This window comes from Sturnira hondurensis, unplaced genomic scaffold (genome assembly GCF_014824575.4).
Source record: "Sturnira hondurensis isolate 20B ecotype Veracruz unplaced genomic scaffold, ASM1482457v3 Scaffold0014302, whole genome shotgun sequence".
NCBI lineage: Eukaryota > Metazoa > Chordata > Mammalia > Chiroptera > Phyllostomidae > Sturnira > Sturnira hondurensis.
The window spans coordinates 7,112,089-7,130,665 of NW_028086933.1; the positions used below are offsets into that span (position 1 = coordinate 7,112,089).

At 39.2% G+C, this 18,577-nt stretch overlaps 1 protein-coding gene across 1 annotated transcript in view; it reads left to right on the plus strand.

The window, feature by feature from the left end:
- Positions 1-18,577, plus strand: part of SLC16A9 (solute carrier family 16 member 9) — a 63,523-nt gene that overhangs the window by 40,036 nt on the left and 4,910 nt on the right. Inside the window, exons 3-4 of the mRNA XM_037062739.1 lie at positions 2,223-2,366; positions 17,070-17,165. Of these exons, the coding sequence (XP_036918634.1) occupies positions 2,223-2,366; positions 17,070-17,165 (240 nt within the window). The remainder of the gene's footprint in view (positions 1-2,222; positions 2,367-17,069; positions 17,166-18,577) is intronic.

Genomic DNA, 18,577 nt, shown 5'->3' on the forward strand with positions numbered 1-18,577 from the left:
CGGGGTGGCGAGAGATTTCATTATGTTACTCAGAGTGGCATACAATTGAAAGTGTATACATTGTTTGTTTCTGGAAATTTCCTTGTAATGTTTTCAGGCCACGGTTGACTGAGGGTGGCCGAAACTGTGGGAGGGGAAACCGTGGAGTAGGGTGACTGCTGTGATTGGCAAGAGCGCTGGGCTTGGGGTCTCTGTGTGCTGGCTCTGCCTCTTACAGTGAGACTGCGCGCACACCACATCGTTTCTGCATTTGAGGTTTCTTAAAACATTTTAAAATCGAAGTAAAAAGAAAAAATATGTACATAGAAGAGTATATATCATGAGAGTGTATAGCCCAGTGAGATGTTCACACACTGAATACACCCACGAAGTGAGCACATCTACATGAAGAAGCAGAAAGTTCTCAGGGCCCTGGAAGTTGGGCTCTCCTCTCTTCCAGTTATAACGCCTCGGCTCCTACCAAACACAGCCACTATCCTGCCCTTCAGTCGTAGATTGGTACTGTCTTTTGGGGGGTACTTTTTATAATGGTAATTATATGATGTGTACTTTTTGGTGTTTGGTGTCCTTCACTCCACAGTGTTTGTGAGGAACGTCTGTGTTGCTCTGTGTGGTTGTAGGTTGACATTCACTGTCGTTGCTGCACAATAATCGATACCCAATTTACTTACACATTCCACTGCTGCTGATCACCTGGGTTTCTCGGTTTTGGTGACTGTGAATAGTTGTGCTGTGAGCATTTCTGTATGTAACTTTTGAGGTAGGTGTTTTTACTGGGTGCATCTATTGGTTTCTATTTGGTGTATACATAGAAGTGGAACTTCTTGGTTATACAGTGTGCCGTGTTCAGAAGCTTTAGGAGACAAATGCCAGCAGTTTATAAGAATTCTCCTTGTTCCACATCCTTGCTAACACTATTGTCTGTTGTTAGCCATCTGGTGGGTGTGGTGATTGTGCTTTTTAAAAATTAGAGATAATAATTTGTACCTTATTATTGGAAGTTTTTTGGTCAACTCAATTACACTATACTTTTCTTTGTTTCCAAATCCTGAGCTCTTTCTTCTACACTAGACTTGGACAACTTCTCTAAGCTTTAGTTTCCTTTCATGTCAATGAGACTGTTAGACTGAATAACCCTAAATATCCTTTTGCTTCTAATATACGAAACTCTGCAGTCATAGGTGCTTTCTAGGTACAGTGCTAGTGGGAAAGAATTTCACTAGCCCTTAAATGCTGTTACATGAGAAGTTGCCCACCTGTGCAGAGAACAAGTCCTGGCAGTGGTCACTTCTGCCTGGCAGTCAGTAGTGGGCTTCCTTCCCCCGATTCCAGGTTATATAGGGAATGTAGGGCAGTGGTACAGACAGACCTCTACCCAGATGAATAGGGAGCTTTTCCATTTAGCCCCACTTGCCAGAATGTTCTCTAGGAGGAGAATAACTACCTCACCCTCACCTCTTCCCTCTACAGGGTCGCTGTTGTTCATATTCAGGCAATCAACGTGTCTGTTTTCATCACCAACAGTATAACTGGCGTTGTGCTGAGAAGGAACTCTGGGTAGGAAGTGTGCATGGGACGGGCAGGAGACAAAAGTCCTCAGAATATGAGGGTTCAGACCGTGGGCTCAGGAGTCAGACTAACTGGGATTTTACTCTGCGATTGTTCTGCAGCTGCTGCTGCCGCCACTCACGTCACAGAAGAATGAGCGCTGATTGGGCACTGACTTGTGCCAGGCCTCGTGACCAGCTTCACATCTGTGCTCTCACTTGTCTTCACAGTAACATGGGGAGGGGTTGCTGTTATCCATTCAGTTTTCAGAGGAAGAGATCGAAGCACGTAGATCAAATAAGTTGCCTGAGATCAAAGAGCCAGAAAGGAGTAGAGCTCAAGTTTGAAGAAAGTCTGACTCCAGAACCCTCATTTCTTACCTATGTGATCTTACCATCCCCAAATCTTAATTTCCTTAACAACAACAAAAAAAATGAGGATAACAGTAGTGTCGACCTCTCAGGGTGGCAGTAAGGTTAAAATGAGATGAGGCTGTTTATTCGAAGTATTCACACAGTGTCCAGCACATGGTAAATACACAGATGTTCATTATTATGTTAGTGTTGTTACTCTAAGATGGAGAGAATCATTTTAAGTTTGTGATGAGATGGGTAACATGATTGTGAAAAGGAGATTGCTGTTAAGTAAGTGAAGATTTCCTTTATTTTTTTTAGGTCCCATCTGCAGCCTCTGTGTCTCGTCTTTCGGAGCCAGAGCCGTGACGATCTTCAGTGGCTTTATGGTGGCCGGAGGCCTCATGTTGAGCGGCTTTGCCCCTAATATCTACTTTCTGTTTTTTTCCTATGGCATCATTGTAGGTAAGAAACCTGATCACTGTAACCTTTCTCAGCTTCAGGAGCTAATCCTACTTTTAGCAATGTGAGCTTCATTACTTAGTTAACAGAAGTTGAGTGAAGATGTTCAGTCACAGTTTGCTTCCAGCGGCCACTTGACCAAAAATTGTTGCTTCAGCAAACTGTCTGCCAGGGCATCAAAATGTTTGAAAGGAGAAACGTGTTTTAACAGCACACATGATGTTTTTCTTTCCAGGCACAGGTGATTTTTCATTTCGGTGACTGTCTCTAAAGTACCCAAAAAGGCAAAGGGACGGGGAGAGTATTTGACTTGCGTGACTGACACCTGTCACTTTGCACTGACTTAGGAAGTGGTCCCTCTCATGGGTCGGTTAGGCAGGGCCTGCAGAGCTTTTTGTGTTCTAAACAGCCTGCTGCTTTACACCCTCTGTTGCCAGGACCCGGGTCACAAAGTCCCAGTGGAAGTAAGAAGCAGATTGTAAAGCAGGTCATTTTTTAAAGATAAGGCAAGATTGAAGAAAACCGAGTGGTGGGATATGGTGACAATCTTGCTAGGAAAAGTAGAGGGCTTAGGGCTTATGAGTTTTGGGGGGGCTGGGCGCTGGGGATATGCTTTCTCATTGCACTGTACTAATTGTATCTGGTGTTCAGTGTCTCCAGTCTCAGTGTTTGCAGGAGCGGCGGGGCGGGGGGGAGGGAGGGGTGTTTGAAAAGGACTCCATCCAGCTTTGAAGTTTTTTCTTAATGTCTGAAAGAACCTAGTTTGTTGACTACTAAAATATTCCTCTCTTTCACTTGCGACTATTTCCCCAATAATAAATAATAGGAAATATATAGTAGCTAATATTCACTGAGTACTTACTGTGTGCCAGAGTCTGTACTAAGTGCTTTACCTGATCTCATTTAAACTTCACAAAACCTATTTTACAGAGAGGGAGGGTGCGGCTCGGTGACATGAAATGACCAACTAAAGCCACTTAGGGAAGACATGCGGGGTTGGAGCCACTCAGTCTGACCCACATTCTGATTGTTTTACCTTTCTGAAGTTGTTTTCAGTGCTTTTAGAACTCAAAGTTTATTTTAAATTTAACTACATGCCCCAGTACTATTCAGATAGTAATCTAAATGAGTAGGTCACTTGTTAGTTCTTTGAGAGCATATAGTGTATATTTAATATTTTATATTCCCTATAGAGCTTAATACAGTTTTGAACATATAGCTATAAATATACTGAATAATCATTTTGTATTTTTATCTAAAATAATAAAAATTAAAATGTAGATATTTGCATTTATGCATGAATGATATTAATCCTTTCAGAAAATAGGACAAAAGGACAAATTATTCCTTTTAGGACAAAATTCCTTTTAGGATTATTCTTTTTATATGCAAAAATCAAATCATTATGCCATTGGTATGATCTGGGTATTTTCACCAAACTCTGGACCTACCATTTAAAATTTCGCAGGGATTTACTCCTACTCATGTTTTCTAGAGAAAGCCTTTGTGAGTGCCTATCCCAAGTTCTCACTGACCTAAAAACTAACAAACAGTGAGTGATAGCATCACATTTGCATTACCTAGAGATAAAAATTAATTTTTTAAAAGAAAACTATTAGCTGATATTGTCTAAGGTTTATATACATTTGATTGTATTGGGAGAATATCTAAGGATATGTAGAAAGAAAATTAAATGCAAAATTAACTAGCTCCCAAAATTAAATTTTAAAATTTCTGTACTAATGGAGAGAGCTTTACAAACTTGTGGAATAGATTTTCATTTGGCTCATTGTATTGGAAACTTTCAATAGCTAACCCTGTTCTCCCTCTCCTATGAGTTCATGGTCTTCCGTTAACTAGATACAGGTCTTGATTTACTGTTTTGGCTGCTAGTGGTAGTGATGATGATGGCCTTACGGAGCTTCCACTTGGCTTTCCCCAGCATGGTAACTCTTACTCTGCTGTCCAAAGAATAATATGTAGGGGGTTATGCTAACTAACATGTATGTGTGCCCCAATTAAGTATCAGCAACTAGGGGAAATGACTGTTGGGTAGTCTGTGGACTCAGCAGATCCACTGTGAGCCAGACCTGGGCCATGATCCCCCATTAATGATGTGAGCACCTTCTATATGACCCCAGTGTAAGGGAAGACGATGCAAATGTTTTAGGTTCCTAGATAACAATGTCAGCTTGTATCCAGTGTCCAGTGATGCTTAAAACATATCCCGCTTACCCCAGTATACTATTACCTAAATACCGCAGTGGCTCCCTTTGGGTAAAGATTCAGGGTGTAAGTATCTGCTTGTCGTAGTGTTTGTTGCAATGTCCTTCCTCCTGAATCCCAGCCTTCCCTACAGTCAATGGATTCTGGGTCGCGAAACAGGCTCAGATCTGGAGAATATATATTTCTCTGATTTGGCAATAATTTTGAATTCATGCAACTACAAGGAAATTGTCAGCCCTTGGAGAGACCAATGGACTTTGGGTCAGGATGTGTAGGTTCTGTGAGCTTGAGCAAGCACCCTGATTTCCCCAAATGACTGTCTCTCACCTGTGAAGGCAGACTTAGCATCCTATCCCATATAGGTCCTATGGGGACTACATGAAGTCAAGCAAAATATAGATAAACATAAAGTAAAGAAAAGATTTGAGCTGTATTTCAAGTAATAAAAAAATACAGCTGTATTTGAGCTGTATTTACAAGAGTAATAATTACTCTTGTAATTATTGGGGCCTGGTGAAGTATTCCTTGCTAGCAGATTATTAATCCTCATTCCATGGTTGACATCTTTGTGGTTTTATTTCAACAGTAGGCTTGTAATCCAGGGCTCATAGAATATTTGTGGGATGAATCAATGGAATAATAATGAATAATGACACTTCCATTCTGTCACCATTTGAAGTACAGTACCCAACTGAAAAGGAAGTGACAGGAAATTATTACACAGTCTAAACTCATTCTCCTTCCTATATTATGAGTTCTTTAGGGGGGAAAAAAAACAAGAAAGATTCAGTCTGATGATAACATTCATTGAGCACCACCTCTGTGTAGAATTGCATTCTAAGCATTTCCCTTTGTCAGGAATGAATTCAATGGGGCTTGTAAGACAGACAGAATGGCGTTGGGAAGGAGCAAGCACTCGAGGGCAGACTGTGTGGGTTGACGTTATTAGATCCACTTGCCAGGTCTGTGACTCCAGACCAGTTACTTACCTTGTTTTCTCATTTTTAAAACTGAGTGAATAAATAGCATCCAACCTATACGGTTTTATGGATTGATGAGGTAATGCAATAAATATTAGCTAACCTAACCATTTTTATGAGTTCTGTGACTTTGGAAATGTGTTTAATTTCTCTGGCTTCTATTTTTATTTTTTTTAAAAATAGAGCTGATGTAAGTTCAGAGATGTTGTGACTATTCCCGAGATAATGGATGTAGGGAAACATGCAGAGGTATTGAATGCATATTTATTCTCATCTCCCTACATTTTTTCTGACCTCTTAGTTCAAGATCACAGCAGCAGTTTTTTCCTACCAAAGAAGCTCTACTGAATCAGAAATATTTATCTAACAGATTAAAATATATAGGAAAATAAAGTTGTATATTATATTCAATTATGATATAAAAATCAAAAGAATACTGAAGTGTGTTAATTGGCATACTTTAGTTTTGCCATTTAATCGCTATTTTAAGAAATAACATCTTGAACATGTGATGTTATCTTGTTCAGTTTTTGTAGCTAAAATAAATGGCAGCTTGCCAGTCTTTTAAGTGACTATAAACCATGGTTCCAGACTTGGTAATTCAGGTTCCTGTTATCTCAATAACTTTTCTAATCAGAGAAAGAAAGTGTGGAGGGAGACTGGGGGTGGGGTGGGAAGAGAGGGTACAGAAAATGTGCCCTTAATGAATTGCTCAAGCTCCTTCCCAATAATTTCTCTTTGCTTTTCTGAAAAGCACGACTCAAAATCAATTTCTTTCATTCTCTTCCTTCCTAACATAGTACTGTTTCCTTAATACTCTCTTCTTGATTTTTGGAAACATTTAGTTTTCTTTTCCTCCCTTTTCTTGGTAGCAGCAGCATAGGCTGTTGACCTTGGGGAGGGTAAAGCCACGATTGTGATGTTTCTCCTACTCCAGTAGAGGAATGAGATAAGGGTTATTTCCTACGTATTTACTTAAGCAATTAAAGTTTTATAAGCTTTTCTCCCCTGGGTTTTAATGGTTATATCATTAAAGATAGTCTTTTGTCTCTCATGGATGTTCACTTACGATAAGGAACTATGATTTTATTAGTCTCAAGCTATATCTGTATAATGCCATCATGCTTGGATAAAAGTAAAAGATATGCAACTATAATGGCTGTATGTTAGCACTTTATTATATTCCAGGTACAGATATTAAATTTTTTATACTTTTATCTCATGTTTTTTACAATTATCTTAAAGATAAGGAAACTAAGAATTAGAGAATTTAAGTAAACTAAAATTCCCAAAGTCGCACAATAAGTGATAGATTTAGGACTCGAATCTATGCCTGTGCTCTTAACCGGTCAATGTCATGTTCAGGGTACTGAAGCTAAGTATATGGAGTTTATAGCCATGTCTATTAAAAAAATAACCAAAAAATAGCCTTAGACTTTTTACCTTTTCATGCATGTTTTAGGCCAGTAGCATCCAGTACCCACACTTAGCTACCCTACATTTGGCTACTGTAACCTTATTTATCTATCTTTTTCAGCATTTTAATTTGCATTCTTACAATTTTATTTCCAGTAGATAGTTCTGGAATACTATTTGCAGTCACTTATCCTAACCTTTTACCAGGAATATAAACCTATCTCAGATACTCAAAGAGGTTTTTGAAATGCTTGTTTTAGAATATACAGAAAATTCTTCCAAATGCTTGAAAGATAGGTCCCCATGCTGTAGTGACCAACTGTCCCAGTTTACCCAGGACTAAGGGCTTTCCTGGATGTGAGGCCTCTCGTTGTCAAACTAGGAAATTCCTGGGCACATCTGAATAAGTGGTTCCCCTCCCCCCATGTAGCGTCTGTATGCTGTAGTCCACCCTCATCACTTCACAAAGTTGCCATATTACAATGATTTTCCAACCAATGTGCCACAAGAATTTTTAAAACATGCAATACCTGATTATTTAGTCTGGGGTACTGACCTCTCTTCTCTTAGATTGTAAAAAAAAACAACAACCAACACAATAACAGCTGCGAGGTATAAATGAATCAAAATTATACCTTTTTTTTTTTTGTCAGCTCACCAAGAAATATAAATATATTTGCTATACTGCAGAATTTTAATGATTAGTTTATGTGTGCCATGAGATGAAAAATATTGAAAATCACCACCATATTAGAATGCACTGTTATGAAAATGTTTTATTTTCATAAAAATGATATTGCAGGGAGAAATTTTTGTATAATAAATGTAAGGGCTTGATAGATGTCTGTTCAGTTATATGCAAAATGTGTGTAATGACAGGATACTTAAAAATAACTCATGACACTTTTCAAAATGTGTACATAATTTCAAATGTTTTGTTCCTCCCCCCCCCAACAATTTCATTTGCATGATTTTATTTATATGCTAGTTCCTTAGAGGTGCTTGCTTTATATATTCTGACTAAGAAGCATTTTACAATATTATAGAACTTTATTTCAGTTATATCTTCTTATAATTCTCTTATTAGTTGAGTTGATTCAGGTGATTTTGAGTTTGTAGATAAGAATTGAGAAAAAGGAGTAAATGAGGCAGTTTAGTGTGATTTGCTCAAAGCACCATCTTACAATGCATAGCAGTTTTAAATGAGTTATATATTATTTTAAACCATATATTTCTATTACTGTGTTTCTAATGATGCTATCCTGTTATATGAATTACTGTGAAATAAAAATATATTTAATATTTTAAGCTAAGATTTAATTTTTGGTCTAAGTAAAAAAAAGCAGCATAGTTTAATTGGAAAGCAGACAAAATATAAAATATATACACACATACATGAATATATGTAGTATGTGCATTTGTTATATGTTAGAAAAAAATGTGACAGGTAGAAATGAAGAGGAAAATGAAAGGAAGAGTGACAGAGTAAAAATAGATAGAAATGACTGAAATTAGCCAGTGTGACTTGATACGGGGGACCCAAATGAGATTTATGAGCAAAGGTGGTATAGTCATTTTTGTGGGGAGGTTCATTGAATAGACATTTAAAAAAATAATTTTCAACTAGAGTTGACATACACTATTATATTTGTTTCAGGTATACAACATGATTAGATATTCATGTAACTTATGGAGAGATTACCCCAGTAAATCCATTACCCATCTGACACCACACATAGTTATTACAATATTGTTAAGTATATTCCCTGTGCTGTGCTTTACATCCTCAGGACTGTTCTGTAATCACCCATTTGTACTTCCCAATTACTTCCCCTTTTCGACCATCCCCCCCAACTCTCCTGCCATCTGGCCACCATCAAAATATTCTCTGTATCTATGTTTATTCTGTATTGTTTGTTCATTTATTTTGTGGTTTTTAGATTTCACATATAAGTAAAATCATATGGCATTTGTCTTTCTCTGATTTATTTCTTTCAATATAATATCCTTTAGGTCCACCCATGTTGTTGCAAATGGCAAGATTTTATTCTTTTTTATGGCTGAATAATAGTCCATTGTATATGAGTACCATCCCTTTTTTATCCATTCATCTATTGATGGATACTTACATGGGTTCCATATCTTCGCTATTGTAAATAATACTGCAATGAACACAGGAATGCGTATATCTTTTTTAATTATTTTTTTGTTCTCTTCAGATAAATCTCCAGAAGTTGAATTGCTGAGTCCTTTGCTTTCTTGTTACAAACAGCTTTTGTTTGAAAGTCTCTTTGTTGGATAATAGTATTGCTACCCCATGCTTTTGTTTTTGTTTTCATTTGCATGACATCTTTTTTTATTCCTTCACTCTCAGTTGGTGTGTATCTTTTGTGCTGAGGTTAGTCTCTTGTATAGAGCATATATTTGGGGCATTTTATCTTTTGATTGGAGCATCTACCCTATGTCTTTTGATTGGAGCATTTAATCCATTTACAATTGGATTGTAATTACAATTACAATTAAAGTAATTATTTCTAGGCACATACTTCTTGCTTTTTCATTCTTTATTGTTATGTTCCTTTCTTTTTCTTAAAGAAGTCCCTGTAACATTTCTTGTAATACTGCTTTGGTAATGAACTCCTTGAACTTTTTCTGGCAAACTCTTTATTTCTCCTCCATTTTTAGCCTTATTGGATAGAGTACCCTTGCTTGTATTTCCTTGCTTTTCATCACTTTGAATACAGTGGTACCTTGATACTCATCGTTAATGTGTTCTGGAACTCATGATGAGAGCCAAACCGAAGAGTACCAAATGATGAAGCATTGTTTCTTGTGGGGTGGCGTTGTGACTCACAAGTTCTAGCAAATGCAACGAGTCCCCAGCAAGCGCTGAGTGCTGAAACCTTGTTTTCTCATCAAAATGCAATGAATATAGGGCTTGACAAGTTCTGAAGCCAACGAGTACCAAGGTGTGACTGTATTTTGTGCCAACCCTTCTGACCTGTAAAGTTGCTGTTGAGAAATCTACTGGCAGTATTATGAGAGCTCTCTTGTTGGTGACCAACTGCTTTTCTCTTGTAGCTTTTAAGATTTTCTATTTGTCTTTAATCTTTGGCATTTTCATTATGATGTGTCTTTGTGGGGGCCTGTTAGGGTCCATTTCATTTGGGACTCTTGGGCTTCCCAGACATGTCATGTCATTTCCTTGGTCAGGTTAGGTAGGGAGCTTTTCCATCATGTTGTCTTCACATAGACTTCTGGTTCCTTGGTCTTTCTCTCTTCCTTCTGGTGCCCCTATGATGAGAACGTTGGTGTTGGCTTGATGTTGTCCCAGTAGGCCCCTTAGATTATCCTTATTGTTTTGGATTCTGTTTTTTTGTTGTTGTTCTGATTGGGTGTTACCTGCTACCTTATCCAAATTACTGATTCGATTCTACTGTTGATTCCTTCTAATGTATTCGTCATTTTAATTATTGTACTTTTCATTTTTGACTGGTTCTTTTTGTGTTTTCCATTTTATTGTTTCTGTGCTAATGTTTCCTATCCCTGTGTTGATGTTCTCACTAAGATCACTGAGCATCCTTGTCACCAGTATTCTGAACTCTGCATCTGGTATATTGATTGTCTCCACTTTGTTTAGTTGTTTTTCTGATGATTTGACCTCATCCTTCATCTAGGCCATGTTTCTTTGTCTCCTCGTTTTGGCTGCCTCCCTGTGTCTGTTTCTATGAATTAGGTGGTGCTGCTATCTTTGGCTTTGCTAGAGTTGCCTTGTATAGTAGGAGGCCTGTGGGGCTTGGGGGTACAGTCTCCCTGGCCACCTGAGCTGGGTACTCCAGGAATGTCCCTTGTGTGGGCCGTGTGTGTTCTCCTGTTATAGTTGAGCCTTGATTGCTGTTGGCATGTTGATGGGATGGATTGACCCTCAAGCTGATTGGTTGTGAGGACTGACTGCAAATACAATGGAGGAGCAGTTGTGTAGGGGCTGAGCCTGTGGAGCAGGATTTGTTTTAGTGGGGCTCTGGTGTCTAATGAGTCTGCCATTTAAGTGCGTCATTTGTGGAGGGGGCTGAGTGGTACTCTGGTGTGGTCTGAAGTTGGCCACTAGATGTGTTGGTTGTAGAGCCTCATGGGAGGTGCAGGTCAAATTCAGCCACTACCTATGCCTTGTCTGGGGCCACTTGGTATGAGCTACAAAGTGATTTGCAAATGGTTGCCACTTGTGCTGGGCTTGGAAGTGCCTGGGAGAAGCTAAGCTGCAAACTGAGGACAGCTGCTGTTAGATCTGAGCTTAGGGCCACTTATTGATAGATATGCACCACACAGAGGCCAGATGCTGCTTGCTCAGGGATTGTGAACCTGCAAGAAATTTTAGGATAGTCCACAGCATGCACTGAGACTGGCCATTTGTATGGAAAGGCCATTGGAAATAGCTTATGTGCCCCAAAGTAGGGTGGGACATGGTGCTACGGAACATTAGGATGGAGCAAAGAGTGTTAGCCATGTTGATGGAGACTCAGATATGGCTCCTGCACTTGGAAGGCTCAGCCGAAGAACAGTGTCTTCTGCCAGCATTCCTGTCTGGGAGAAAGCTTCCTCTCCAGCCCTTGCCTTGAAGACAGACCATTTAGTTCCTCCTTATATTTCCCTGGCTCCTTTCTAGATGTTGTTCCAGCACTGGACCTCTGAGCAAGTGGGTCCATTAGCATGCAAATCCCTGTGTGAGCCCTTTAAGAGAAATGCCTGGGACTCCAGAAGCCCTTCATCTCACTCAGCCAAAATCCCTGTTGGTTTTCACAGCTAGATGTTATGGGGGCACCTCTTCTTGGCACTAGAACCCTGGGCTGGAGAGCCAGGTAGCGGGCTGGGACTCCCCACTTGTCAGGGGGGACCTCTGTATCCAAGGTATACCTCCCGGTTTTTAACCACCACCCATGAATGTGGGATAGCCTGCTCCTCATCTCCACCCCCTATACCAGTCTTCACATGGCTCCTTCTCTATGCTCTTAGTGATAGGACTTCGATTCAGCTAGACCTCAGGTGGTTCTCGCTGATGGCTGTCTTGTAGTTGTAATCTGGAAGTTGTCCTGGGAGGAGGTGAGTACAGTGTTTTCCTACTTTGCCATCCTCAACAGACTTTTTTCCAATTTTTAAAAAATATATGTCTATTTTTCTGTATATAACCATGTAAATACAGAATATACAAAAACCAGAATATACTTTATGTTGTTCTGAGTATTCTGCTTATAAATTTTAAAAACTTGTCATGGGCATCCTTCTATTCAGTGAATATACTTCTATAACATAATTGTTTTGGCAACTGCAATAGACATTTTTAAAAAACCTCCACTCTGTGCCAGGCTCAGCCCTGGAACCAGGACACTCAGGTGAATAAGACAGTCTGTCCTCTGGTAGCTCTTTGTCTAGTAAGGAGGATAGACTTGTAAATGCATAACTTGGGACACAGTGAAAAAATGCAATAATAAAATGAAACCCAGGTTCAGTGCTGGTGTAGTATGTATGTGTGGGGGAGAGAGGAGACTGGAAGGGCTTCGGGCAAGAATTTATGCTTGAGTTGAGTCTTGGAAGGGTGGCAGGATGTGGTCAGGTGAACACAGGAGAAAGGGGAATGAGAGTGGTGGGACAAGGATATCCCAGGGGTTGAAATGCTCACAGCCATGAATTAGAATGCCGTCTCTTCATGGATATTTGTTTAAGGGATGCACAAGTCATACGAGAAACTGCACACGTGTCAAAGCATGGTTGTAACAGAGGCTGGTGATAAAGGGTTTTGCATGGACTCTACTGTGGGAGTGAGATGAGACAAGAATTGTCTGACAGTAGTCTAGGAGGTAGGGTGGTGGGAAAGGTACCACAGGCTGCGACAGAGACCGGGGGGCTGTAGTTCAGACCAGAGAAGATGGGGAGGTGAACTGAGGCAGTGGCATGCAGAAAGGCAGGGGCGTGGTGATAATTTGAGCAGTGGGTGTCATAAACAGCTTGATGTCTGGGTTGATGTGATGGGAGATGAGGGGCAAAGGGGCCTTTGAAGTTGTGGTCTCACCCCAGGTGTGTGAAATGGAACATGAGGTGTGGAAAGGGAATGTTAAAAGATGCAAATATATTTAGTTTTTACCTATTTAAGTAAAGGTAAGCAATTATATTTTACTAAGATTGGGCTTTGAAATGTTAGCAGTTCAGATATTTAGTTTTAAAGCTGTTATGCTCATACTGGAGGTTGGTGCTCAGAAATTTTTCCCTGGTAGGAGTGATAAAAAATGACCGGGGACCAGGGAATGCTTTAAGGAAGTGGTTTTCAAATTTTTTAATTTTGGGTTCCTGTATACTCTTTTATATAGGACCCCAAGGGGCTTTTGATGATGTAGATTGTACTTATTGACATTTATCCTGTTAAGATTTATTGTCTTAAAAGCTGAGGAGAGTAAAAATATTTGTTTAATAATTAATTTAAAGATAATAACACGCCCAGTACATGTTAACATAACTAACATACTTATTATGAGAAAAACTCCATTTTCCATAGCAAAACAAAATTAAGTGAGATGAGCAACATTGTTGCTCATTTTTGCAAATATCTTTCATGTCTGGCTTCATAGAAAACACCTACATTCTTCTCTCTGTTCTATACGCAATCTGTTGCAATATTTTTCTGACTGGAGCATATGAAGAAAATTTGTTCTCACACAAAGATGTAGTTGGAAAATGGTGGAGTTTTTAACAGCCTTTTTAGGTAATTGTAGATGTTCTTCTTTGTCACCCAATAAATAGCAGTTTTCCAAAGGTCTATTGCAGTTTTGAACCTGATACTGCATCAATAGCCTTTTGTGTTCTGTTCTATTAGACCCACTTGTTTATTCTGTACTTTGAATAGATCTGCATTCAAACCTGATTTTGTCACCTCATGAATTGGTTATTTGAAAATTATTGGTTCACTGAGTTATGCAAGACTTTTAAAATTTTGACACATTTCATTATCCAACATAAAACAAATCATTTTGGTTAGCATCATCAGTGGGCTCGTCAGAAAATTTTTACGGGTTGGAAAGCTGTCACATTCATGGTGACGGGTGCACAGGTCCGAAATTCTTAGATTTGCTGGAAAGCTGTCAGTTGACTCCCTTGTTAATTTGTTTTTAAGGAAACATCTGCCAAGTACCCCAGTCTGAGTAACCCCGGTTTGTCAGATATTCTTTCAAATACAAACAGGGTTCCATGAACAAAAGGGGCTGTTTTAGCTGACAACTAACACGATTGCACAAGTGCTTTCCCTTGCAACAATTGTGGTAATGCAGATGAAGCATTTTTTTTTAGTTTTGTTTGTGTTTACTATGAGCGTGTAGGGGTGAAGCATACAGGGTGTAAAGTTTGGTGCCGATCCCATGATTTGTGCTAAGGCCCTTCTGGGTTTTACTCACTGTCTCTTATGCACCATCAACATGAGTGTGAACACAATGGAAAAAAAAACAACAGAGAACATCTTCGTATTATTATGAAAACAGTTTTGATTTTGAAGGCTGCAGAACAGACCCTGGGGACTCTGGAGACCTCTGCTTAGTAAGTGCTGATTTCAGGTCCTTCTCAGGCCCCCTTCTGCCTTTTGAAAAGCTTAAAGAAAAGGCATTTCATGACATTAAAAAAATCATGCTACATTAAAAAAAGCGAGATCATCTTATCTGAAGCCCATGGCCTTGAAATAATTTTTTAAATCTACTTTCTTTTTAGTCTAAAATTAAACGTTGCTGTTTCAACTTTTCTGCACTGGCATTTAGTAAGTGGATATGTCTTGTGTGTGTGTGTGTGTGTGTGTGTGTGTGTGTGTCTCAAAATGCCTAAAATTTGTAAGAACTCTGACAACTGAATCACAGGAAAGTAAATTCCTACCTCCTCCAAAGGATTTCTGAAGTAAAGTCTTAGTAAAGAGTGACTCTTTTCTGACTTCACAAAATTGATTTTTCAGAAACAAGCCTTATTTCGTGTCTGAAAGCGTTCTATGTGTAGTAATGATAACTGTATAAATCAATCCAACTCCTGTTTTAGTTAATGGCATATTTCCTGCTTTAGCTCATACAAATAGGTGCTTCATTTTAAAAGATTTATTTAAGTGTAATTGTTTTAATCCATCTCATTTCTTTAAGAATTTTTTATGCAATCAAAGATGATCATCTGTGTCCTGGGTTATTTTAAGATCTAATTTCCTAGAGTATTTATGCAGTGTATTTGGTGAGCCCATGTATTCTGTCTAATTATAGTCCAGGTAGCAATTAAAGGTAATGAAAATGATCTTAATAACTCATCTAATGGGCCATGGTTAAAATTCAGTTTTTAAGATGTAGCTTGTGTTGTTTATAGAGTGATTCCAAAGAACAGGTAATATTGCAGAAGAAAAGCGAAAATTATGAGTTAGAAGCCAGAGGAAAATTTGATGGCAAACAAACTGAGGTTATCAGGTGCTTAATAGGCATGAAAAAATTAGGCTAACAAATCAAGAGCCTTGGAGCCCTGGCCCTTAAGGCTCAGTTGGTTGGAGTGTCATCCTGTGTAACAAAAGGTTGCAGGTTCGATTCTTGGTCCAGACACACGCCAGTTGGGACACATAGAGAGGCAACCAATGGATATTTCTCTCCCTTTCTGTCTCCCTCCTTTCTCTTCTCTCCAAAACCCATAAGCATGTCCTTGGGTGAGGCCCTTGGGACTCAAGGAAGGAAACTTTAAATTTACAGAAGAAAATAGTATAGCAAACAACTCTGTTGTATTTGTTTCCCCTTTTTTTGGAAGACACTTTAAAAACATCATGACATTTTCTCATACTTAGAAATAAGGTAATGTCATTGGAAGAATGGCCACTCTGTTAGAAGAGCTTACGTGAGCCACACGGAGGCCATGCCTACAAGTAGGGTCACAATAGATGGAGAAAATGCTCCTGAGAATGGCAATTTCAGGTTGTTTTTCTTTCTTTGTTTGTTTTTAAATGCATTTAGAATCAAAGGAGGGGACATAGGGAACATTACATGAAGTCCATTTCTGGTAGATTGAGGAAGTGGGAGAAAGAAGTCAGGGAAATTTCTAAGACTGGAAAAAATGGAGAGAGAAATACTTCTTTTACGTTGGAGGGTGCAGGATAGTTAACATTTAACAGTTACAGTAGATGGGGATGGTACACAGGAAACAATCCTGCGCTCCCTTGAAGGGGCTACGTGCCTCTGAGGGGCCTGAAAACGAGGATCACGCTGGCGTCTCAGACATGTTCATGGAGATGCACGGGGACAATGGACAAGGTGACCTTAAAAGATAAACCTTTTACTGAGAGAGTTACAGGTCTGGGGTTTGACTACTTTCCATGACCTGCCCAGAGAGAAATTTATGATCAGATTACCGGGTGAGGTCACTTCTGGTCACTGAGCAGGTCAGATTTATTACATAGCCCCCCCTTTTTTTGTTCATAGTAGTTTGCTGTGAACTTTACAAGATAAAGTTTTTATCTTTTATCTTTTTTATTTTTACAAGATAAAGATTACAAGCATATATTTCACTGTGGCATGTTAATCTGAGGACAACTGAGGACCTGCCCTGGGGTCTCTGTTTGGCCAACTGAGATGTGCAAGTGACGAGCTCTAGTAAAATAGGTTGGGATGGTGAAAGGGATTTTAAACATTGTTTAGAGGACTTGGAGAAGGAAAAACAGAGCTCAGGATGAGAGCTTGGAAGAGAGACAGAAATATCAAATGGGTACTTTTGATTAAAGTTTGCTATTCGGTATGTGGTTTAACTGTTTTCTCTCTCCATAATGTTTTAACTTAAATTTGCATTCTCCACTTATACTTTATAAATTGGATTATTTTTTCAACTTGACCCTGACCTCTGGGTGTGTGTAGAGTGAAAACTGGGCCTGCACCAGTTTGGTGCTGCTCACTACTGTTGAAGGGAGCTAGGAACCCATGCTCTGAAGAGCGTTAGCTAGTTAGTAATAGAATGTCCTATTGGCATCATTTCTCTTTTTCACTTTTCTTTTTGCATTGAAGTGATATAGCCTGTCTTAATTCATGCAATGTCTTCTTATGTTTAGGTCTCGGATGTGGTTTATTGTACACCGCAACAGTGACCATCACGTGCCAGTATTTTGACAGCCGCCGAGGCCTTGCACTTGGCCTCATTTCAACAGGTACACTTTCAAAATAAGTACAGCATTGTTACTATACAGCCTTCTAATCAATGTTAAAAGTTACCAAACACAAATATGTTTAAACAACCACTCCCCAGCTACCAAACAGATGGTAAAATGTTTTTACTCTAGCCCTATATAGAAATTTCAGTTTCCACTGTAAATATGGTGTAGCTTTCAGAAAAGCCTAAAATACACATACGAAAAATCTGGGGCATTAGATTTCCCGTATGTTGAAGTAAGAAATGTCCAAACCTGTAGAGAATTTTTATAAGACTTTATGTAAACTGAACTGATGACATATGCTGGGAAGTTCCTTTTTTTGCAGCCTGTTTTATGCATTTAAATTAAGGAGGGAATGTAAGGAAGATTACAAGGAGGTGAGGGAAAAAGCAGTGTGGAGATTGGATTGCAGGATAGTTCATCAAGATTATGTACCTTTTGGAGGGTGATTATTTCAAAGGTGTCAACCTGGGTGCACAAAAGCAATGGGCAGGGCTTGCTTGAGGCAAAAATGAGCCTTTTACTTAAAAGAAATATTCCTGGGGTGTGACTGGCCACCATAACCTGCCCAGTTAGAAATTTATGATTAGATCACCTGGCGAGGTTACTCTCCATAGAACCCTTTTTCTTCATCCACAAATATAATATAGGAAAAGAAAGCTTATGGGCCCAGTAAATTGAGAGTTACGTGCTGGTGAGAATCATGCTGAAAGAAGTGGAGAGCACATACTTAAAGGCCTTTATCCCTGAGGAAGAGGGAGACATGGAAGGGAAGTGGGGTCCCCTGAGGCCCCTGTCAGAAAGATGGAGGCTGATCGCTCCCAGCCTCCATTTATTGTGAAATTTACAATTTCCACAAAAAAGTGGAGAGGACTGATTTATGAATACATGTCACTGACCTATGTGCACATCCAAAAGATGGGTTGTTTACTCTTGCTATTCTTTCATCATCAAAAGGCAATCACTGGCTGGGAGGAATGTAAATATAAAATTTCTGGACTCTCTCTGATATTTTAAAGTGGTATTTTACTTTTCAGATGTTTTTTTTCTAAGCAGTTTAGGGAACTCATCAAAAATTTTGTAGCCAGTATTTTATGAATTTGCTTGGGAGATAAAGCTGCCAAATTTACAAAAAGCTGTATGTTTACCTGTTTATGGGTGAGTGTGCCTGGGAAGCCAGGCTTTCAGATAAGCCAAATGACTTTAGTAGTATGTCTGACAACAGGATCCAAATCAATGCTTTGCTTCTGATGCCAACCAGTGGCTACACTGTGGTTCCAGATCTATTTGCATCTAGCTGGGTATTTACCCAGTGTGATTTGGAGAAGTGTTGCCAGTTAAAAAGTGTAGGTCATGGTCTAGGAAGAGATCAGGTCAGCATCTGGAGACATGGCTAAGGCAGAAATGGG